At 46.0% G+C, this 24126-nt stretch overlaps 1 protein-coding gene across 2 annotated transcripts in view; it reads left to right on the top strand.

Annotated features, from left to right (window-relative positions):
* LOC119371787 (brefeldin A-inhibited guanine nucleotide-exchange protein 1) overlaps positions 1 to 24126 on the top strand; it is a 63850-nt gene that overhangs the window by 37523 nt on the left and 2201 nt on the right. The window contains exons 16-27 of one of the 2 annotated variants that reach the window (XM_037642246.2): positions 2101 to 2410; positions 3592 to 3758; positions 4789 to 5142; positions 8170 to 8331; positions 9556 to 9776; positions 11768 to 11921; positions 12717 to 12849; positions 14057 to 14195; positions 14958 to 15040; positions 19292 to 19425; positions 21144 to 21428; positions 22604 to 22822. In XM_037642246.2, the coding sequence (XP_037498174.1) occupies positions 2101 to 2410; positions 3592 to 3758; positions 4789 to 5142; positions 8170 to 8331; positions 9556 to 9776; positions 11768 to 11921; positions 12717 to 12849; positions 14057 to 14195; positions 14958 to 15040; positions 19292 to 19425; positions 21144 to 21428; positions 22604 to 22822 (2361 nt within the window). Of the gene's footprint in view, positions 1 to 2100; positions 2411 to 3591; positions 3759 to 4788; positions 5143 to 8169; positions 8332 to 9555; positions 9777 to 11767; positions 11922 to 12713; positions 12850 to 14056; positions 14196 to 14957; positions 15041 to 19291; positions 19426 to 21143; positions 21429 to 22603; positions 22823 to 24126 lie in introns of both variants that reach the window. The other variant, XM_037642245.2, reaches the window with a different exon arrangement.

Here is a 24126-nt window from a genome sequence, read left to right as displayed (position 1 = left end):
AGATACGTTGTACCGAGCCTGCCTTACGAATTTGTCGCAGTAGTAGGCCGGCAGCGAGTAGCACCATCGCTGCTGCACGGGACCGCACGTTTAACGTAGTGATGGTTCGCAAACATGATACGCCGTCGTCATTACTTGTGCAGTCGGGAACGCGGAGTTACGTCTTCAACGGAACACAAGCATTTAACTTCCCATTCAGTAGCGCTTGTGTCACAGCCATGCTGAGACTCTAGCCGTGTGCAATTCACTTCACTCGCATGTTGCAGGCTCGATCAGCACGATCGAAACACGAATAGCGAAAATAATGCACACGTATTCTTTTCGCAACGTCGAAGAAGTTAGCCGAGAGGCGTGGATTGTGGCTGTGACTGCACGTTCCAGCGCTCTAACTATTTCGCTTCTCTGGTCGAGCTCGAGCGTGTTGGCGGCATGCGGCGCTCCATAATATCCACAATAATTGATACATGCAATGCACAAGAGGAACTATGCTTTTATTTTGATCTCGCTCAAGGATATTATACATTAAATACAATCAAAGTGACTTACGAGCGTGAAAGAACATTAACGCACGAGGGGACGTGAAGTGCAACTCGCTCCTCGTGAGTTAGCAGCTGATCGTTCACCGTCGCTGTCGCTCTCGGTGCCTTCACAGTCTTCTACGTCCAGTGAAAAATCCTCGTCGTCAAGATGGTTTCTTTCAACATCACTGCTGAAAGCAATCTGAAGAATTTCCTCCGCCGAACAACTTCGACCACTCCGCGACACCACGTTTACAATTACAGAGACGTCTGGGCGCGGAGAACATTTCGCTATCAGATCGGTCAACGAGCAAATCGCTTGCAGTGTGCTGCCACCTATCAACAAACGTACAAAAACAAGCGGCGCAGCGCTGGCTATGAAGCCAACACCAACACACTGGCGAAGGACGGCGTGGAAAGTGTTCGCTCCAGGAAAGGCGTGGAGCAGCGCGTCCTCGAATGATTGAAACGTCGCTCGCACGATTAGTAACAGCGCTTTGCTGACAAAGGATAGAGGCATATTTTAATGTATCGGCAACTTGAGATCGCTCAGTTTTACAAGAGCACATCGCGAGCCGGCGCGACCTCCCGCGTACAGTGTTATGGGATTCACGCACTACAAGAAACACTGACCAATGCTATATACAAGTAAAACAGGGTGAGCTTCAACTGAATATGTCAGACGATAACATTTAACTAACCTACGTGGCTACAGAAAGCCTCGCGAAGCTGATAGTATGCGTACGTTGTGGGCTAGCATTGAAAGCGCGAGTCGCCACGTATTTTCACGAAAACTTCGCGCCTCGCAAGAACGAATTAGATGTCTCGTGTCACGGAGGGCCCGGTTTGTTCACTGATGCAGGGAACATGCCAAGTCGTAGTGTTCCTTCCTTGCCAACGCGTTAACACTGAGGTTAGCACAGCCGCACAAGCGAGCGACTGCGTAGAGCTGCCATTTTGTCGTCTACTAACCCTCCTCGAGAGGACGCTCCTGAATTCCGCCTGGCGGCGCGACAGTCTATGGGCATTGCGAATACCTGTCATAGTTGTGTTTTTTGATGCTAGATTGTCACACTTGTCCATGTTGTGCCGTTTGTGTCTCGGCTTCCGTTTTGTTGCCGTCTGTCATTGTATTGCCATGCAGTGAAGCCACCTTTGAATTATCTTTTTTTACGCAATTAGTGAAATAAAGGAACCCCATTGAATTGAAAGAATGGTATCGTTTTATTCAGAAAAAGAAAAGCTCTACAACTTGAGCGGGGAAAAAAAAATTCCGGTAAACTTGTTACAATTTTGTTCTTTTTTCATGGTAGTGAAAGGGTTCATGATTGTCACGTGATGGTGAAGTGCGCAGAACACAAGCTGGTACAGACGAAAACTCTTTATTGGGCGAACTTGTGCCCAGCAAATGAAAAGTCAAGTACAAGCAATACACGCTGTACAATGATAGCGGCGATGACGGGCATCGGCCATCGGTACTTTATATTGTCTATCCATTGTTCATTCATTATGTCAGCCATCTTTATATGCATGGGTCTCTCGATAGACAATGCAGAGTGTTTGTCGTTATTTGACATTGCAGCTGGAGCGGAATGCGTACGTGCAAGCGCTGGCCCGTTTCACCCTCCTGACGGCAAACTCGCCCATCACGGAGATGAAGAGCAAAAACATAGACACCATCAAGACACTCATCACGGTGGCGCACATGGACGGAAACTACCTGGGCAAATCGTGGCTGGACATATTGAGGTGCATCTCACAGCTGGAGCTGGCCCAGCTCATCGGCACGGGCATCAAGCCGCGCTACCTCGGCGGCTCCGGCTCTGGATCGGCTCAGGCTTCGACTGGTGCCCACGGGGCCCTCCAGGACAGCGTGCTCGACCCTATGGAGCGTGAGTGGTCCTCTACCGATGTTTCCCGAAACGCACTTTGTGGATTTTCGGTGGTCTTTGGAGGAGTCTGAAAGCATCCGCGATAATTCCTTCGGGAAGGGCTGTAATTTCTGGACTACAGTTCGGATATGTTGTATACATTGTTCGTATAGGCCAGCTAGTGGTTCATGGAACCTCGAAGGTTTTTAAAACACTCCAGAGAGAGCTCCATGCGAACTGCTTTGAAGAAATATGACATATTCTTGACTCTTTAATGAAGTAGCTGACTGGGCTTGTTAATATTTTATACAAACCGTCACAGCACAAAACTAGCTTCTTCTTCTTTGGCCTCGCGCCAGTTTCGTGCTGTTAATATTAGTTCCTAGACTACAGTTCATATCTCTATACAGCCAGGAACCTCTGCAACGAACTGCCTCTAGCTTAAAGTGCCCCGAATAACGAAGAATTTCTTATGTCTAGCTATACAGTAGACTCTCATAAAATGGAAACTGAAGGGATCAGGAAAATGTGTTCTACTTAAAAGGAGTTTCATTTACAGAGAGATGAACAGGGGTGCAGAATTCAAGTAGGAAACCAATCGTATAAGATGCAGTTGTTCCATTTAAGCAGCAGTTCCGTTGAAGAGATTTCTGTTTATTGAGAGTCTACTGTATTGTGATCATTGTGGATCGGAACCTCTTCATTAGCCTTTGTGACGAAGTATTTTAAATGTTCCGAGCACTTTTTTTTTTAAGGCGTTTGACTGTATGTTTCACTGAGGCCAGTTTTGGCTTAGATTGGCTGCACCTTAGTTATGTAGTCACTAGGGGTAAATCTAGTGCGAGGAAGAACTGGTGGAACATCCATCAGTGTCATCCATCTCATCAGTCTTGTCTTGTGACTGAAAGGGTGCTTGTTGCACACACCGAAGTACCTTAATCAATTGCACATACATAGTACTTTATCTTTTTTCTAAGAATATATGCGCTAATGATAATCCCAAAAGTTGAGGCTCTTCTCCAGTTCTACAGCCAGTCACTGGTGCCCTGTGGTGTTTTCTCTCGTGTCCAATATTTCAGCTAGCTAAAACGATATCATTTCAATACATGGTCATAGAATAATTGCTCATGACTAACAGAATAGGTAGGCACGGCTTACAGTACTTGTGTCTTTTGACCTCTCTTTCGTCACAAATGGCACAGTGACGCGTCCCGGACTGCCCATGGACCAAAAGCAGATGGCGATGCTTCAGGAATCCATGGGGGAGACAAGCTCCCAGAGCGTGGTGGTGGCCGTCGACCGCATCTTCACGGGCTCCACTCGGCTGGACGGAAATGCCATTGTTGACTTCGTCCGCGCACTGTGTCAGGTGAGAGCTTCGTGCCTTTTGACCTCCCCGTCATTTGTGTTACTTTGAACGCAAGTGACATATTCTGCAGTTCTGGATCCCCATCTAAAACCGCGCCTCCGCACGACTTACCTTGACTGGAGGTAACTCTCATTTGTCATTTATGGCTTAGAGTAGCATTCGCTAATGCCTAATTCCACATCATCAGAATGGCCAGAAGTCCACAATCTGAATTATGGGGTTGGAAGGAGACAATCGCACACTATTCATGCGATTGTCATCAGTTCAGTGCACAAATAAATGTCCCCAGCACCATGGTCAGCGAAAGTGACTACCATCACCTTACAAAAGCCAGAATTGTTAAAACACAGATCCCAGTTGTTGTCAACGAGAACTACTGTAGAAGCACAAGTACTGTGTTCTTTAAAAGCTTTGGGACTGAGTGAAAACCAATGGTGTGCAGACAGGTTTTTCTGTTTCCCTTTGTCATATTTTGACACGTCTGCGCATCTGATTGGTTCAGAGGTTTGCAACTGGAGTCATGCAGCTCGAGTCATGCAACTGGAGTCATGCAACAGAAAAGTTGAGCAGCGAGCGACTGAGCCAAAGCCGACCTGCCACAGTGGTCTAGTGGTTATAGTGCTCAACTGCTGACCCAAAGGTCAAGGGATCGAATCCCGGCCGCAGCGGCCGTATTTTCGATGGAGGCGAAAATGATCGAGTTTCATGTACTTAGATTTAGGTGCATGCTAAAGAACCCCAGGTGGTCTAAATTGCTGGAGCCTTCCACTACGGCGTCCCTTATAATTATATAATGGTTTTGGGACTTGAACCCCAGCAATTGTTATTATATTATGAGCCAAAGCCATCGCTTTGTGATCAAAGCAGCCATGATAAGTCACCTTACACTAACTTGTCGCGCAACCAGTGCTGGTTGCAAGTATGAATGAGCAGAAAGGACTTCATTTGAAGCTGTCACAGTGTGAAGAGTTCATGCTTTTCCTCTCCTCACTGCATGCTTTTCTTTTGTTGCCATGTTTCTCAAAAACAGGTTTCACTGGAAGAGCTGGCCAATCCATCGCACCCACGCATGTTCAGCCTCCAGAAGATCGTCGAGATCTCGTACTACAACATGGGCCGCATCCGTCTCCAGTGGTCGCGCATCTGGGAGGTGCTGGGCGAGCACTTCAACCGCGTTGGGTGCTCCCCTTCCGAGGACGTCGCCTTCTTCGCCCTCGACTCGCTGCGGCAGCTGTCGATGAAGTTCATTGAGAAGGGCGAGTTCCCCAACTTCCGCTTCCAGAAGGATTTCCTGCGGCCCTTCGAGCACATCGTCAAGCGCAACCGGTCGCCCACCATCCGCGACATGGTCGTCCGGTGCGTCGCGCAGATGGTCAACTCACAGGTGAGTCGTGTTTTCCTGGTCAAGCCTTTTACCATATTTTCTAGCGCATGACCTGCCCTATATATAAAAAAAAAGTCACAGTTTTGCCGCAGCGGCGAAGCAATGAATGCGATAGCAATAAATTGGAATGTAACGCGAAGAACGGAAAACAGCTCGAAATTGCCAGCGCGTCGCTCGAGCCCAAAGGACGCACGAAAAGAACGCACACAGGACGAGCGCGAACTAATGCGTCACAGCTCGACACTTGAAGCGCAGTGCTCAAACATAAAGCAGGATGCACTAAACGAACGAACGGGTACACACAAGACGAGCGCTAACTAATTGTCACAGTTGTTACTTATTTCTGTTTGAACAGCACGCTCCTTTCGCAAACGCGGCCGCTGCAGCGAGCGCAGTGAACTTCGTACCCCCGCTCCACTCCAGAGGCCGCCCCTTCTTTCTTTGAGATGAGCGCACGAAGGCGACCACGCCCTGTAGGGCGAACAGCAACGGCGTTTGCAGGAGCGGGGCGACGATGTTTAAAACGCGCCACACGCGCATGTCGTGCCATCTATCTGTTCACTAAGAAAGCATGCTGAAGTAGGTGGTGTATATAAATAGCTCGCCGTTAGCAGGCTGAAAGACGTTGCTGTTCGTGGCCTAACGTCTAACGCCGCGCGCTGGCAAACGAGAGGTCGCACGTTCGAGTCCGCGCGTCGGAAAGCTTTTCTGAATTATTTTTCTTTGTGGCTTTTATATATATATATATATATATATATATATATATATATATATATATATATATATATATATATATATATATATATATATATACACACACACATATACATATACGGTGAATGGCGGCGACGACAGAAATCAGCGGAGACTGTCCATATAATTGCTATCGCAATAAAAAATTGCGAGAGGTACTGGGCTCAATATCCAGCACCTCCACCAGATGTTGTTTGACAATTTATTGTGAGGCAGTGACGACTTGCACAGTCGAGGTAGTGCCAGTCACACACGAACATAGATTGCACACACAGCAACAGACGCCCAAGCGTTCCTTATTCCTCCTCTGGTGCTGGTGATGTGTGAATTCTGGCGCGCAAGGTGGCTTCACAGCACACCTTCAAGGCAAAGCTAGGAAGGTGGCTTCACAGCAATACAGGGTGGTCTTCATAGTTAAATTTTTTACAGCAAAGCTGTATACTTCTTGTTGGTCTGAAAATTTCATGGCGTCAGCATAAAACTTCTATAACGCGGATGTGCCACAGAAATTGGGCAAATCCCACTACTCACCACAGACGCTCGTGTGCTCCTCTGCTAGCAGATGCACGTGCTCCTTGTGTTCTCACCTCGGACGCTGATGAAGGGCATTCGGAGAGGTGGACAGACAAGCTGACGAACGCGTTCGCTGTAGACTCGTGCACAACTGCTACGCCACAACTAAATTTCGACCTCTGGGTGGTTTAGGGGCCCTTTAACAAGTGCAGGCAAACGGCATATCTTTCTTCGCAATCAGGCATACAACATAGAGCTCAGTATTTGTTTCTATAAAGAAAAACAATAAACAAGCATCCAAACCACATGTTCAATGATAAGGTGCCTGTGAACAGTGGAAACACCCTGCCACACGTTCCTGGTAAAGGTTAGGTTGCAGCTGCTTTGCACTTCACACGAGGTCTTCGAATGACGTCAAACGGCGCTTCCTTCTCCCCGCGTGTGTTTCCCGCTTTCATGTATAAAAATTAGACCCGTCTAGCAGCACATTCAGTTCATTCTATGACGGCGATGGCTTAACCACGGGGATTAAAGACACCAGAAGAACAGCGTGAATACTGCTGTATGAAAGGAACAAGTTCATCTTGCTGAAAATGGTCGTTGAACCAATCGCGGTCTACCACAGCGACCACAGAGCGATTATCACTAACATTACTCTAAAGTAAAAATAAAACATACCCCTCCCCCCCCCCCCATCAGCATGGGTGGTGTATTCGCCTTTTCGGTCGGTCTCAATATTGCGATAGAAGCAGCACGTGTTGCGCCCAAGAAACTTCCGGTCACTTCAATTATCACTATCTAACGCCGAAGCAGAAAGCGAATTTTTTATGCAGTGCCAGAATAAGGAAAGACTCTTTTTCCGCTTTCAGGTAAAAGGAAGGCGCTTAAAGTGAAGCCCTAACTCTTATAATGTTGCGTGTGCAGCAAAGAAGAATATGTATTTAAAATATTTGGCCACACACAGGGAGAAAAGTGTCGAAAATGTGCGGGCTACTCGCTAAGGCTTTTGTTCCCCGCCAATGCTACTAGGCACCGCCGGCGCACAAAAGCGGAAGCCGTCCAGCAGCTGTGTTTGTAAACAGCGAAAGGGTCAATAATACAGCTTCGCTGAAAATTCACGTTTGCAGGGCGGGATGGGGGCCATTTTTGTTTTCTCACAGTTTGTAGTAGTTGGGAGTGTGGGTTATACATGAGAAAATATGGTAATGGCCCATGTATTACAAGCATCATTAGAAGTACGGGAAAAGCATACGTGAGCTGTCAGTCTCAGTAGTTCCTAGCCTAAAGAAGAAAAAGGAAAATGAAACAGGAAAATTAAAAAAACATGAAATGATGGAAACTCAATAGAAATGTTAAGTCAAGGGGAAAAAAGAGATCTTTCCGCAGGATATTCAAGCACTACCAATTTACAGAAGCTTATTACCACAACCATTATACACCATAGTTGCATGTGTTGATAGCCATAACAACTTCCCACATGCAAGCTGGCGTGCTGAGACACCTAACGCATTTTCTTTTTGTCATGGACGCTTGGGCCCTACCAGCTTAATAACATATTTATCCTGTGCTCCAATTTGTTTGGTGCTTTGCGAGTTCAAAGCGCTGTCAATAGACAGCATGCTATCAAAATTCAGCATTATGCATAGGCGTTCCAGGTTACTTTACCAATGAACGAACCCTAATTTGTTTCTTTGAGTTGCTTTGGCTTGGACAACGCTTGAAGTTTCTGTGTCTGAGTATCGCTGGCTTCTCTCTCTACAGGCTGCAAACATCAAGTCTGGCTGGAAAAATATCTTCAGTGTGTTCCACTTGGCGGCTTCAGATCGGGATGAGGGCATAGTGGAACTCGCCTTCCAGACAACTGGACGCATTGTCACGCAGACGTACGAGCAACACTTCCAGTCTCTCGTTGACTCCTTTCAGGTGCGTGCAACTCTTCTCACGTGTGTCGTCTGCTTAAACATCTTTATTTTTTTAATAATACAAATGTCCCGGACTCTGATCAAGATGAGCGTGAAGATACGTTAGGATATACTGAAAAGAGGAAAAAACAGCGCGGACACAGGAAGAAGGAAGGTGACACGTCCTGTGTCCCCGCTTTTTTTACACTTTTCAGTGCCCCGCCACGGTGGTCTAGTGGTTATGGCGCTCGACTGCTGACCCGAAGGTCGCGGGATCAAATCCCGGCTGCGGCAGCTGCATTTTCGATGGAGGCGAAAATGTTTGAGGCCCGTGTACTTAGATTTAGGTGCACGTTAAAGAACCCCAGGTGGTCGAAATTTCCCGAGCCCTCCACTACGGCGTCTCTCATAATCATATCGTGGTTTTGGGACGTTAAAACCCCAGATATTATTATTATTATTACACTTTTCAGTAATGTGCCAACTAGCCTGTCTTTCACCACTTGTGCAGTTTAGGAATTATAGTTCATTTTGACAGTAAATCTACAGGACGATGACGGCGCTGTATACCATGGGGCTTCTTACGAGGGGCAAGCTTTTAGAAGTAATTAATAAATCTACAATGAATGTCTCGATATTGCCTAAATAAAAAAAAAAAGCACATTATGTACAGCGTTTTGTTCCTAAAGAGATTTCTGGTTATTTCAGTGCATTGTACTAATGCACGACTAGCATCACCAAGGGAGCAGCATTCCTGTTGCTCTAATGAAAAGCTGGCTTTTGTTTATTTTGGGTGGCTTAATTTGAATGTTAATTTAGGCAAAGTCAGCAAGGCTTAGATACTGTGCTAGAGTGTTCACTTTGTCATTTTAAACTGTACAGTAAGGTTTTTAAGAAATTTCTGAATCACTTGGCTTATGTGGGATTATTCTAGCAGAAGAAATTCTAGTTCAGGTCAGGCCTTGACTGCCCCGTACCGTGTTCCATCAGGAGTCTCCGTTATCCAATGGAAGTCATAAAGCACTGTCTGGGGAGCATTTTGCTGCTTAAATTTTTTAGGTTTGTTTGTTATTACAGGAGATAGGTTAAATTGAAATGTAATGTTGCTGTGGTACCTGGAGGCAATCTTCCCAGCAAACATATTTGTACTTTCTCGCTTTGCCTGGACTAGCAAGCGTTCGCGAAATAGCGTGAAAAGTGAACAATCTCAAAAAAATTCGTTCTTTGCCCTCACAACCACGCACAGGATGCGGTGAAATGCTTGTCCGAGTTTGCGTGCAACGCGTACTTCCCGGACACGTCGATGGAGTCAATACGACTGATCCGGCACTGCGCCAAGTACGTGGCCGAGCAGCCGCGGACCTTCCGCGACCACAACATGGAGGACCAGACGGTGCCGGAGGAAGACCGTGTCTGGGTGCGCGGGTGGTTCCCCATCCTCTTCGAGCTCTCCTGCATTGTCAACAGGTACCGTTCCTTTGCACGACTGATTAAATAACGCCAGTGTCAAGCGGGCAAGTTCAGTGCACTTACGGGGGAGTGCACTTCGGAACCATGAGTTACACTTTTGGGTATGCGGTGCTAAACAAGAAAACAAAGTACACTTGTAGCAAAAAAGAACTGGCGACTGACTGCGAGTGCGTTTTTCGAAGCTGTCAATGAAAAAGAAAAAATTGGAAATCTGATTGTTTTACGTTGAACTTTAAATAAAAACAAAGTTATTTTTTTCTGACTGAAAAACACAGCTGTCTTTTAAACAAGCATTGCAACTCAGTAACGGCCAAGATGCAGCAAAGTGCACTCGCGGAACACACTCCGACTGGAATACACTCAAACCTCGATATAACGAACACGGATATAACGAATTATCGGTTATAACAAAGTCATTGAAGAATAGTCTTGTCATAGATACAGTGTTAGAAAAATGTTTATAACGAACTTTCGGATATAACAAAGTTATTTTCGTGGCAGTGATGTGACTTTGTTATAATGAGGTTTGAGTTTATACTCTTCCGCATGTGACACTCCGCTTGCGTCGTTTAGATTTGGTAAAACACGCTTTAGCTGAACTGTACTGCCCCTAAGTACACTTAACTTGCACTCTTGACGTGGTTGTAGGAGTTTGTGTCATTAAATTAATTAACTCTGTCGTTACAGCGAATTCTTGGTTTGGCCTGTGTGAGTATTCGAGCACTTCCAATATTCTTACGAAATATTGCTTCATTTTAATTCGCTTCGACACGAACCTAAAATTTCCGAAGTATTGAAGCATTCGAAACGAACTTATAGACATATTTTACCGCATGTAACTCGCCTGAAAGGGTGGTTTTTCACTGCAGCGTTGGCTACCGTGCCATCAACCTGTGTATTCATAGGAAATTTGCACAGCTTCTAAATTTCACTTAACAGTTTATTGCGCATATTATCTGCACCCTGACTGATCTTTTTCTTTTTAATTTTCGAGCATCTTATGCGCATTTATATGGGCTAAGTATGGCAAATTTTTAAAATGTATCGTATTTTACCACTTATTGCACCCTCCCACTATTTGCCCCCTCCTACAATAAATCCTGCTACTATTTGAATTTACTTTGAAATTACGCTATACTAATCACCATTCACTTCAAATTCACTTCGAATCGAGAAAGTGATATTCGCGCAAGCCTTTTCTTTGTATATCGTGGCATTTGAGAGTTGGTTTCTGGTAGATCTGTCATGGTTAATTCAGTATGGCTGGTTCAGGGATGACATGCCTAAAGTAATATAGCTTTGTTCACGTGCCACATGGCTCACTGGTGATGGGCGTTAAAGATCAACAGGCCAGCCTTCTGGCCCATTGGAGGCATCGGATGCCGGTGTTTCTTTCATGCAGATGCATACTCATGTTTTCATCTGCTAATATTAGTATCTATGCTTGCAAAAAATATTTGGTGGACCGAAGCTATACTTCATTATAGCAAATTTTGCCCTGTGAAAAAAAAAACAGGTCACTGTACAGTAACACAGTACTGACCAAGATAAGGCAAAGTTGTGTTAGTGTCTTTCAGTTATTTTATGTTCACTTATTTTACTTCAATTATATTAAATCTTGTATCCAGTTATTTTATTTGATTTTATGCTACTCAGCTTCTTCTCTCTTTTTTTTTTTTTTTATAATTTCACATATAAGGCAGTGATTGACGCAAGGCCTCCGTACTGAAAGGATTCTTGAGTTCAGGGGGAAAAAAAAGCACTCCATTAGCGTTTGTCCCAGGCCTGAAGAGCCAACTTGTTATGCTCTGGAGCTTGATCAAAATGCGAGAGGCTCGTGTGCATGTTAAAGGTGCACATTAAGGAACCCCTGGTGGTCTAAATTTCTGGAGCCCTCCACTGCGACGTGCCCCATAATCATATCGCCATTTTGTCACGTGTAAAACCCAGAAATTATTCATTATTATTCTCGTTCTGTCCAATGGCAGGTGTAAGCTGGACATCAGGACGCGAGCCCTGACAGTCATGTTCGAGGTGGTCAAGACATACGGCTCGTCGTTCCGGCCGCACTGGTGGCAGGACCTGTTCCAGATCATCTTCCGCATCTTCGACAACATGAAGCTGCCCGAGCGGCACAATGAGGTGACATTACGGGCGCATATTTTGGCAGTGCTATCCTTGCATGGTTGTGCATTGCAACAGTCTGAGAGCATTTTGTTGTGCCTTAGAGCAATAGGTGCTGTGTACAGTGTTTACGCTGCAGCTAGATGGAGCGTTATTCATTTGTCAATTAAAGGCCAGCTTCAATGGATTGTTGCTTTGGCTAAATTAACTGCAAGTGAGTATAGTAGCATGCAGTAGAAGCCTGCTTGTACATTTCTTACTCGTACGTTTTGTCGCGTATAACCTTTTCGGCTTCCAGTTCTCTGCAAAGATTCTACAGACACCTGTGTAATAGAATTCTCTTTTTCACACTTTGTTTCCGCATCATTCTTGCTGGATACATTGTGAACTGTTGCTGCGCTGGATGTGCTGAGGAGGTGCATTGATGAGTTTGCTGATGTGGATTGCCAAAAGCCATCCAAGTTCTTGAAACTGGTCCGGTTCTGACACAAGCGTGGAAGAAATGCCGGACTTCCATCCAGGACTTCTTTATTAAGCCACAAAGTGATGAATAAGTGCTTTCGAGGTGAAACTGCATGCAATGCGCCTGTTTTAGTAGCACTTTTCCCCAATTTTAACCGTATGTCCGCATCGTACATATACTATCAACAGCGCTTCTTTTTCGCGGTCCCGTGAAAAACGTATTGGACGGGTTGTTCTACTGGATGTCACCAAAGCGATCTAGAGGAGTGAGTCAGCTTGTTCAGGAGTGCGAGAGCTTTGTTTTTCGAAAGGACCGGATTTGCAGTGCGCGCACTTCTTTGTGTGCAGAAGGCGGAATGGATGACCACCACTTGCAACCACGCCCTGTACGCCATCGTCGACGTGTTCACCCAGTACTACGACGTCCTGGGAAACCTCCTGCTCGACGAATTGTTTGTTCAGCTGCACTGGTGTGTTCAGCAAGGTGAGGGTGAAGGAACACTAAACAGCAAAAACTGAATCAATTTGGACTGGTGATGTTCATTCAATCGAAACTCCTTTTAGTAAACTTGTTTTAGTACATTTAGTTGTTTTTTTTTTGTTTTTTTGTAAACACTCCTTCTAGTACATTCATATCATTGCGCAAATAAAGCAGTAATGAGACACAGAACATGTATTTATTCCAATGCTAATAAGCGTAGGTGACAGCTTGTACAAGGGCTTGCCAGATCGTTGTCCTTCTCATCGTTGAGAACTGAAGAATGAATGCTTGTGGCTGTATGATGAAAAGTTTTTGATATTACTACATGTGTAGAAATGGCAACTTTGAAACCAAATTGAATACACATTGGATAGTTTCAGGAGCTAATCAAATCAAATATTTAATAATTATTGAATAGTTTTTGTATAGAGTGCAACTGGAAACTCCTAAATAGTTCTCGTGTTGTAATATTATTAGTGTTCGCGAATTGCTGTCATTACTAGGCATGTGCAAATATTTGAGCACTTTGAATATTCTAACGACTATTGTAGTATTCGAATTTGCTTCGATTCGAATTTAAGTTATTGGAAATTTCGAAGTATTCGAAATGAACGAATAAACATATATAAAATCGCATGTAACCACCTGTAAAGCTGGTTTCACTGCTGTGGAGGGGTGCTTTACCGTGAATACACCTATTCTTGGTAATCCGTACTGCTGCGAAGCCCCACTTCATGGTTAAATGAACATATCACCCTCATATCGATTCATCATTTTTTAAGCTTAAAAGCTTGTTATACTGGCTTATGTGCAATAAGTGCAGTAAATTTTGAACCGTAACTTACTTTACAGGTTATCACTTGCATTCTGTTGAAAGTCAAACCCTGCTACTATTTAAAGTTGCTTCCACTTCCCTTTGAACCAAAAAGAATGATATTTGCACATGCCTTGTTTCAATTTTAAAAAATATTGTGCAGGTTAGTTGAGTCATGACAAATGTGCTCATTTTTTTATATGTGATATATACTATTCGAATTCGATTCGAAATTATTCAGCCAAATCACTATTCGCTTCGATCCCAATATGTACTATTCGCACATGCTTAGTCATTACATTTCTCGTCCAGGGAATGCGATAGAATCTTGCTTGCAAGCTACGAAGCTACGTTAGCATCAGACATAGTCTCCAGAAATGTGTCTTTCAACTGCAGACAACAAGCAACTTGCACGGTCGGGCACCAACTGCCTGGAGAACCTGGTGATCTCAAACGGAACGAAGTTCAACACGGAGACGTGGGACAAGACGTGTCAGTGCATGCTGGACATCTTTCGGACCACCCTTCCAGCAACGTGAGTTTGCTTGCTGCCTTCTGAAGCAGCATGACAGTCGTTAATCTGATAGCAAACTCGCGCAGGTAGCATTCTCAACTGCAGTGCAGATAATTACCTCCACTGTTGGTGCCCTTCACCGCACTACACGGCTATGTTGCAGAGAAGCTTCTGCACGATTCATTCATATACTGGGACACTCACCTTGCTCATTTTTCCTTCATTGCCGGCATTGCTCTTAATATTCACTGTTTTGGTTGACACCATCTGCCAAAACAGTGCTGTTTCGTAGGCACGAATATTTCTGATGACGCAAGTGATGCGTGCCAGTTAGAAGAAGCACACTTACAGGGGTGCCTAATGGCTCAGCATTCTGTTATATACTTACGCAAAGGTGAAGAAAATTTAGATGCACATTTAATACAGTACCATAGTTTTGCATGGTGTTCTTGCAAGAGCGTGTAACAATTTCTCTATATTGGAATCTAGTATTCGATATTTGCAGACTTGACTGTTAGTTTGTGGGCATCTTCAGTGCCAAAAATGCTATTTCTTTGCATACGTAAGGAGTTTTACGTATGCTTGGGAACACTGTTCTTAAACCGCTTGTTTGTCTGTAGCTTTGGTCCTGCGAGAGTGGCCGAGTGGGCGTGTTGATTGTATTGCACCTGAGATCCATGACTGTGGTTTCTGCAGCCCATAGTCGTGTGTGACACGTGTGAAGGAATAGTTCAAGATGTGTGAGGTTATATTTTTCATTATTTCTTTTTACTTTTTGGCCAGCCTGCTCACGTGGAAGCCCAACAAAGACGGCAGCACAAACCAAGAAGCTGTGAGCAGTCAGGATGAGACAGACACAAGATCAAGTGAGTTTCTTGTTCATCTTCGTTGCTGAGAAGTGCACGTTCTGGAGCGATTCCTTCAACATTAACTGTGTACATCATACCAGTTTCATTTGCAAGAAAGCGCAGACTTTGCATCCTATTAGCGCGTGTGCATTGTTAAGCTTTTTTTTTTCCGTTACCATATTTTTGTCGTCTTACCACTGTTGCAAAGTTATTGCTCAGCACATAACGTGGAATGTCGTTGCCATTTGCATGGCAAAAAATTCTTATCCGATGAGATTGCATGGGTAACATTAATATAAAAGCGTCATCCACATGTTTTGTAACACAAAATTAAGAAGGAAACCAATACAGTTTCTCAGAAAGAAAGCCTCATAGTTGATGAAAATTTTTTATGTTTTTAGCTTTTTACTACAATACGAGTCGATTAAGATTTTCTTTCTACAAATAATGCCGTATATTTTGGAACATACATAAGACACCAGTGATGAAAGATAACGCTGGACTTTTTGCTAAATCATGTATACTATATCTTTGTAACGGAGTGCTCAGGACCTTCGAAATACTTTCTTGTAAAGGTCATACACTGTAATGCTCGCAGTGTAACCCTAACATAAAAAATCCTTGGCTGTGCAGGTCATTCAATCGCTGCACATCAGTGAGAAATACATTTGCACATGGCAAGGCAGAAACAGCAACGTTAATGCTGCATAAAATAAAGTTGCATGGTGCAAAAAAAAATTTTGCATGAGAATTCACATTGCATGCGATGAATATAAACAGAATCATACACATTGCATTTATACTTGCATAGCATTTAATTAACTGCTTAATATAGATTACAACATGCATCGGATATTTGCAAGTTTTTCTTACTTAAAAAGAACAGCAGAGTTGCACAAGTTGCTTGTTTACATCGTATAGTGCGTACTTATCTCGCCAAACTGCGGCCACTAGCGTGGGTTCGGTCTTAGCGAGCCAAAGGGCCACTTTGCCGTCGTCTCGCGTGCACTAGCATGCCGCTGCACACGTGCGTTCGGGCAACGAGGGCTTGGAGCGCAGTGCGGCAAGTACACAGTACTGCTCTAGAACATCTGCAACACTTAGCGTACCACAAAAACGTACCACGCCCGCTCCCAAAAGCAAAGAGGCTTAACCACGCTACGGGCGGAAATACAGTAGAATCTCGATGATACGAATCCCGCGGGGTCACGAAAAATATTCGTATTAGCCGAAATTCGTATCACCGAAACACATGTAAAACTAGCTAAATTAACAGTCAGAGGCAAACTCATTTTTAGGAACACATAAAAAAAACATTTATTTCTTGCAGAAAAAATCTCTAATGTCTTTCTGCTTCTTTTTTTTCGCGAAGTCACTCAGCAGACTTCTTTGAATCCGTAAAAACGCGTGCACGTGTCGTCGCTGATTTCATCAGCGGCCATAGCACGCCTCAGGACGTCGAGCGCGTGCAGCGTTTCAGCCGCCGGTGGTGGTCCTTCACCATCGCCCTCGTCTATGTTGTCGCCATCATCGCTGGAATCGGCAACCTCGCATGTGGCCTCCTCAACAATATCCTCCACCGTGCGCGCACCACAAGTGGCGAGGTTGTCATCCGCCGTGCAGAAGTCTTCAGCTGTACACCCAGCATCAAGCAGTTCCCAACCCTCAATTGGCTCTTCCTGCTCTGAGGGCACCTCTTCGGAACTCCTGAAGAAGCCGCATTTCGCAAAGCAGTTTGCTATGGTAGTCGGCGTTACTCGATCCCAAGCCATAGCGATAAAATGGATGGCGTCCAGGAGGCTTATTCGCAGGTCTCCTTCGTGTTTTCTGTCAATATTGGCAAGTAGGCGGCGCACAAGAAGGCCCTTGAAATGATGCTTGAGGTTTTTTATTATTCCAGCGTCAAGCGGTTGCAGGTGCGTCGTCGTGTTCGCGGGCAAAAAGATCAGTTTGACGTTTTGGAGCGTTACTTGCCTCGGGTGGGCGGCGCACTGGTCAAGAATCAAAACAATCTTCCGATTCTTGCAGGCCATCCTTCTGTCAAGGAGCGACAGAAATTCTTCAAACAGGGCCGCCGTCATCCACGCCTTTTTGTTTGCGCGATAGACGCACGGCAAATGGCTCTCGCGCTTGAAACACCGAGGCTTTTGGGATTTTCCAATTACCGTCAGCTTAAGTTTCTCCGACCCGTCGGCGTTACAGCACAAAAGCACCGTAATTCGCTCTTTGCTTTTCTTGCCTCCTTGGCACGCTTCGCCTTTTAAGCAAAGGCTCTTCTCAGGCTGAAGGTTAAAAAACAGGCCAGCCTCGTCTGCGTTAAAAACATCACGAGGCTCATACCCAGAGATGAGTGACTGCAGCTTCGCGAGCCAGTCGCTAACAACGGTCTCGTCAGCCTTCTTCGCTTCCCCACAGACGCTTTTGTAAACGAGACCGTGTCTCGTCTTGAAATGGTGCAGCCACCCACCTGAGGCCTGAAATCCGTCGATGCGCAGAGCAAGTGCGATCTCGTCGGCTTTCTCACGCAACACTTTGCCATCGATGTTCACACCAGCTGCAGTAACCTCCTTAAACCAGGTCAGAAGAGCTTCTTCAAGCTTCACGTGTTGGGCTGTTTTCGCTTGCCTCGCGTTGACGTTGAATGAAAGCACATTCTTCATTATTGAGTCCCTGCGAGGCCTAGCTCCTTAGCCAACTCCGTGCGTTTTCTTTTGGGATCCTCATCGACCTTTCGAAGAATGTCCAGTTTCTCCTTAAAGGAGAGGGCTTTCCGCTTGCGAGACATAGCTTGCTGCCACTCGGCAAAAAAGGCACAATCACAACAAAGCAAGAATGCGGGCTCGAGCACAGCAACGACCACTCCGTCCGACGGCACGCATAGAAGAAAGAAGCTCCCGCGGGCCGTGCCTCTCCCTCTCCGGCGTCTCCGCCTGCCGGCCTGCCTCCGCACCAAGAAAAACAAACAAAAAAAACGTGGCCAGCGCCATCTGTAATCTTCAAGAGAAAGCAAAAGGCACACTCCGGCCTCCGATACACGCAGATCTTGGAGGCTGTCGCGCGCTGCTCGCCGGCGGCGCTGGCAATGTGCCAAACCTGCCAAACTGGCGCCGCCGCACGCATTCCAGCGCCGTAAGTGCACACTGCTATCTTCCGCGGCCGTCGGTGGGGCCAACGTTACGTTGGATAGGGCGGCGTTTATTCGTATCAAACGACGCGGGTCAAAAATCAGTTCGTAACAACCGTACTCAAGCACGTTGTAAATTAATGGGCCTTGGCCGGGACCACAGAAAAATTCGTATCATCCCGAAATTCGTATTAGCCGTGATCGTATCATCGAGATTCTACTGTACAGAACAATGGGCACTGCTAGCACGTCTCCGTGGGCAATGGCTCACGGCGACACACCGCTAAGGGAAAAGGTCCCTTGCGACAATGCTGCGTACCCTCACGATCAGCGACCACTAGGCCCGATTGCTCAAGGGAGGGCAGACTCCGTTCGCGTTGGCTTTTGATAAGTGCGGCTTGGCGTAGTATGACCACACGCAAGCACACTGCACCGCTCTTCGGCCAAGCGTTCGGAAGGGACAACATAAGGTAAGTGCTCACCGCTGGCGCAAGGCACCGTTAGCAAACTCCATTCAAACGACCCCCAAGAACAAAGGAGCCAACAGACGGGAAAGAAAACACTTGCTTACCCTACGATGTCCAGAGAGAGAGTCTCTCCCCGCCACGCGCGAAACGTCTTGCGAGACACGCATGCGACGCCACCATCGAGATCCGGCTCCGGGTGAGGGAGGCTAACGTCACCCCCGCTCACCCAGCACCTTAGGACCATGGAGGAGGGGACAGTCATGATCGGACATGTGGATGGCAGAAATCAGCGAAAACCCCGTGCACTGGTGACGGGCATGCCTCAATCCCACAATCGTTTTGAAGAAGGCTGTCAGTAAATCTCAAATGAGCCTTGCAATAGTGTGAAGTTGTACAGGCTCGACCACATCTAAGCTGAACGTCTCATTACTATTCAATCCTGTAAAACTAGAACGATTGCACTACTTCACGAGGGAAATTTTCGTTATATGATGTCTAATCATGGTGTCGATAGACACAATATAATTTTCCGTATTATTTTCAGCTTCTGTGAGGTCTTGAATACTAATCAGGTGTTGACCTTAGATGTGGATGACCCTGTACATAGTTCTGTGAGTGCTGCTAGGTTTGTCAGATTCTGTGAATAACCATGAAACCCTGGCATGCATGCGTGTGCAGAGGACGAGGTGCTCTTCAACTCCCTGAAGATCAAGTGCGTCGTTCAGCTGGAGCTCATTCAGACAATCGACAACATTGTCTTCTTCCCGGCTACAAGTCGGAAAGAAGATGCAGAGAACCTCGCAGCTGCCCAGGTAACTACAGTGATGTGTGTCTGATTATTTTCATATGTATTAATGACTTCTGGTTAGAAAAAAAAAAAGTCAAATGCACTATTGTATTCGTTAAAAGCTGCAATTCACAACAAAGTGTGGCCGAAACATTCTATGGATTAAGCTACCGCTGTAGTGGCATAGCAACTGTGATGATGCCCTGTTGAGCCTGGGGCTTAACAGCGCATAATCATAAGAGTGCTTCAGGTGCACCAGGTACCCCTTATACACCTATGAACTGTTGACAATGCATCAAGCGCATCATCAACAGTGTGTCAGGTTTGACTTTTTGGCCAGCTGTCATGTGTCGATCAGATTGAAATGCAAGAACACTCATGTACTTCGGTTCAGGTGCATGTTTAAAAACCCTAGGCAGCCGAAACCATGGCAAGGTAGAAAGCTAGCTGGGCGAGTTGGAACAGACACAATGCTTATAAAGCATCAAAAGACATACAGGCAGAAAGAAAACAGGACAAGTGCCATATAAGGATTAGAGGAACACTAAAGGCGAACATTAAAGGGGTACCGACACAAAATTTTGCGGCCGATATAGCCTGCAGGATCGATTCCTGTGAACATATGTGTATCATATGTAAAATATCAACAGCGAATAATAGCTTGGAAGGTATTTTAAATGAATGTTGAAGTTTACATGAGCGATCGACACCCTCGCGCTACTGACACCCTCTAAGGTGACCTCGGTGACCCCCTATTGCCCTCACGTGACCACGCTGCAACAAGTTATAATGACGTCATAGCCGCCATGTTATTTTGCCGCGTTCGCTCCAGCAGCCTACTTCTCGGTGGCTGCTCGCGAACCACGCGGAAGTGCGTCACAGTTCTGTGTGCTGACGTGATCGAGCACTGCACCCGGTGACTTGTTGTTTTTGAAACCAAAACTGACACTGGTCAGTAATGAGGAGCCTGTAATTAATTATCTGTTGCACGCTGCAGCAAACGATGTGCCATGTTGTGATTCACAGGCCCCCAGCAACACATTGCAGCTAACAAACGTGAGGGCAGAACATTTGTGTCAGTACCCCTTTAAGTCGATGTTGATTGTTGAAATAGCATTCTAGAAACGTTGCACTGCTTGACTCGTGCCAAGTAAACACTTAGTTTGAAAGAAAATCCCATTATAGTGGTCTTTAAGTTAGTGCATTTCAAACCGCCCGCCTTTGAGAACGGCCTCCTGACGTAGCTCTGCCCGCCCTTTACTTGCTTTACTGCCTGACAGCCGGCGCAACGGAGCAAAGGGCTTTAGTGGAGCACAGCCCGGCAAAAATGAAATCAGGGTATCGTCAAGAAGCTCTTTCTTGCATGAATCAAATTGAAACACACTAGTCGCATTTTATTCCGACTTGTAATGCACTGGAATGTTCTTTTCTGTCAAGGGTAGTTTGAGTACCTGTGATTAATTGTACTGAGGCCCTTCTACATCATCGGCCTTGTGTTCCAGAATCTTCCACTGGCGGTGCAAATTATGTCCTACATTTACCTTAATTCCTAGTTTACTAAAGCACTGCTGCATATAATATTGACATTTGAGACGTTCTCAAGCATTGATCTTTCACTCTGACATAAATTGTTAGTATTTGCCTTTAGTGTGCCTTTAATTTGGAGTTCCACACTACAACAAGCCTGAGAATTATACTGTAATTTTGACATGCAGTACCCCAGAATTTAATTAACCCTCACAGGCAGAAGTGGCACCATCACAGCAACAGCAACAGCAGCCGACAGCGCCGGGTGGCATGGGTCACCTGACCGAGCGGTTCGCCCGCTCCCTGTCGCTCGACCAGCAGCAACAGCAGGAGGAGCAAGGCATGTACAGCTTCCTGACGTCGGCTCAACTGCTCCAGCTGGTGGACTGCCTGCTTGAGTCGCACCGATTCGCCAAGGCCTTCAACTCCGACAGCGAGCAACGCAACCTCCTGTGGCGTGCTGGCTTCCGTGGCAATGTCAAGCCCAACCTGCTCACTCAGGTATGTTGCAGCGACTCCTTTTTTTTTTTTTTTTATTGTGGGGGCACGTTAAAGAACCCCGGGTGGTCGAAATTTCTGGAGCCCTCCGCTATGGCATCTTTCGGAATCATATCGTGGTTTCGAACAATTATTGTTATACAGTGCGCAAACTTGTCTTACATTCTAGGCTTTGCTGAGTGTTATCCATTATTCGTTCTTATGTCACTGGTGCATTAGAAAATGTTAGGGAATGGTTGATGGTTAGAATGAATTACAGAAGTGTTATAACGGATTACAAAACTGTTAAAATGGATTACGGAACAGAACAGAAACCTGCGCCACCTGTAAAAGGCCGTGCGGCACAAGTTTGAAAGTTGGCAGGTGCAGGTGTGGTGTACAAAATGTAGCTTGTGTATTTCTCACACTGTTTGAACTAACGAAAGGAAATTCGTCCAGGGCTCATTTTTTTTTTTGTTAGACACAACCTTAATGAAAACCAACAGACCATGAAGCCAAGGTAGGTATAGGGGACGCCATGTGTAGTCTTTTAACTATTTTAGAAATTATGATATAAATTTGAAGAATCTGAAGTAGATGAAAAGACAACTTGATGCCGGGAGGGACTGAACTTGCAACCTTCGGAAAATGCGCTCGATGCTCTACCAAGTGACCTACGGCGGCGGTCATCCTCCTATCCACTTTATCGGTCATGTCTGTTCAAGAGACAGTCAGCCACCTTCTCTGTGAGTGTCCTTGCTTCAGCGAGCCAGGAAAAGAACTTTCAGAAGTGTTAGATAAGACTTGAAAATCGCCCATTGTCATGGGAAAGGGTCTTAGGACACTGGCCGAGACCATACTCGGCACAGAAGGACTTTGAGAGCATTCTTGCGTTCCTTGCAGACAACTGCTCTTGGAGGCAGAATTTAACCAGCATCATTTATCGTATTGTTTTTTTTCTTCCCCTTTTCTTCTTCTTCTTTTCATTTTATTTTTTGTAACGTCTCTTTTCTATAACCTTTTATTCCCCGTACCCCCTTCTCCAGCACAGGGTAGCCAGCCGGTCTGAGAACTGGCTAACCTCCCTGTCTTTCCCGCTTTGTCTTCTTCCTCCTCTGTGCATGTAAACCTGGGTGTGTTAACTAGCGCCGCTTGTAGGCGTGACACTGTGTGACATTCCTGTGACGCGGTGCATGCAGGAGGCACAGAGCCTGGCCTGTGTGCTGCGCATCCTGTTTCGCATGTACCGGGACGATGGCCGCCAGGAGGCATGGCACACGGTCCAGGACCGGCTCATCGGTGTGTGCCGAGAAGCACTCGAATACTACCTGGCACTGGCCACTGAGAGTCACCGGGAGTCATGGGACTCCCTGCTTCTCCTCTTCCTCACGCGCGTTCAGCGGCTCGACGACGAACGGGTGAGCGTACAATCTCGCGAAGCATTGCATTATCGTACCTGCACAGTAGAAACTATTATGGGAGTGGTATGGCGGAGTCTTTATTACACTGTCATAGCTTTATACTGAAATCTTAACACAAGGTTTCATATTGTTTTCATTGCAGCTAAGCTTAGTTTAACCCCTTGAGGGTTTTCGCCGTACATGTACGGCAGAAGCTTCCTGGTACCAAAGGGTTTTCGTCGTACATGTACGGCATAACGTTTATTTTTAAAACGCGCGCCTTTTTCGATCATTTCTCTTGTTTGGACTGTGCTTCCACACTTCGGGAATACGTGGAATTTTTTTCATGCGCTGATGTCTCTCCGTTGTATTTTTTTTTCGCTTCCCAAAACGGCGCGCCGCCTATCGCTTGCCCATCCGAGCGCGTTCGCGGTGCAGCTGGTTTAAAGTGCGCGCCTTTTTCGATGATTTCTCTTGCTTGGCATGTGCTGCCACGCTTCGGGAATACGTGGAATTTTTTTCATGCGCCGATGTCTCTCCGTTGTTGCTTTTTTTATGCTTCGCAAAATGGCGCGCCGCGCGCCGGCTATCGCTTGCGCAACCGAGAGCGCCCGCGGCGCGGTTTGGTTTCAAACGCGCGCCTTCTCCCATTTCTCTTGCTTAGAATGTGCTGCCACGCTTCGGGAATACGTGTAATTTTTTTAATGCGCCGATGTCTCTCCGTCTTTTTTTTTTTCTTTCCAAAGAGGCGCGGCGGCTTGTAGTCTCGCATCAGAACGCGCGCACGCGGTCCGGCTCGTTTCGGTTTCGTCCTTCGGGTGGTTTTCGCTTCTTGCGCCCGCAAAGATGATGGCTGTTTGGTTTCTAATCTCTCAAAGGGTGACCGCTTGTTACTCTCTCATTTATTGCACCCCGGCGCGCGATTACATCTGTTTCCGTGCGGCGCTAAATTACACAAACGACGCCGCCGTGATTGCGTTTCCTGTTTTGGGTTCTCGGAAAAACTAACTACGTCTTGTTGGCGATAAGACGAAGTATTACTGTAGCTTTTTCACTCATTTTGCTGTCCGGACGGGCGCAGAACCATAGTTTTCTTCCGTGCGCTCACTGACGCAGTTCGCTCACGCTATGGAAGCGCGCGTCGGTTGCGCTGCTGCCGGTGAGTCGAGCAGCGATTCTTCCGATGCGCACTATTCCCCAATTGCCGATCAGAATCTGATTCATTGGATTTCAGTTCGTCAGACAAGGATTTTTTGACGAGTTCAGACTCCGATGACGATCAAGGAGCGACATCTGAAACGCGTGCGCGGGGAGCCATGCTT

Source organism: Rhipicephalus sanguineus, chromosome 10 (genome assembly GCF_013339695.2).
Source record: "Rhipicephalus sanguineus isolate Rsan-2018 chromosome 10, BIME_Rsan_1.4, whole genome shotgun sequence".
Lineage (NCBI taxonomy): Eukaryota > Metazoa > Arthropoda > Arachnida > Ixodida > Ixodidae > Rhipicephalus > Rhipicephalus sanguineus.
Note: the sequence above shows the minus strand (reverse complement) of the source record. Positions and strands in the feature narration are given on the sequence as shown.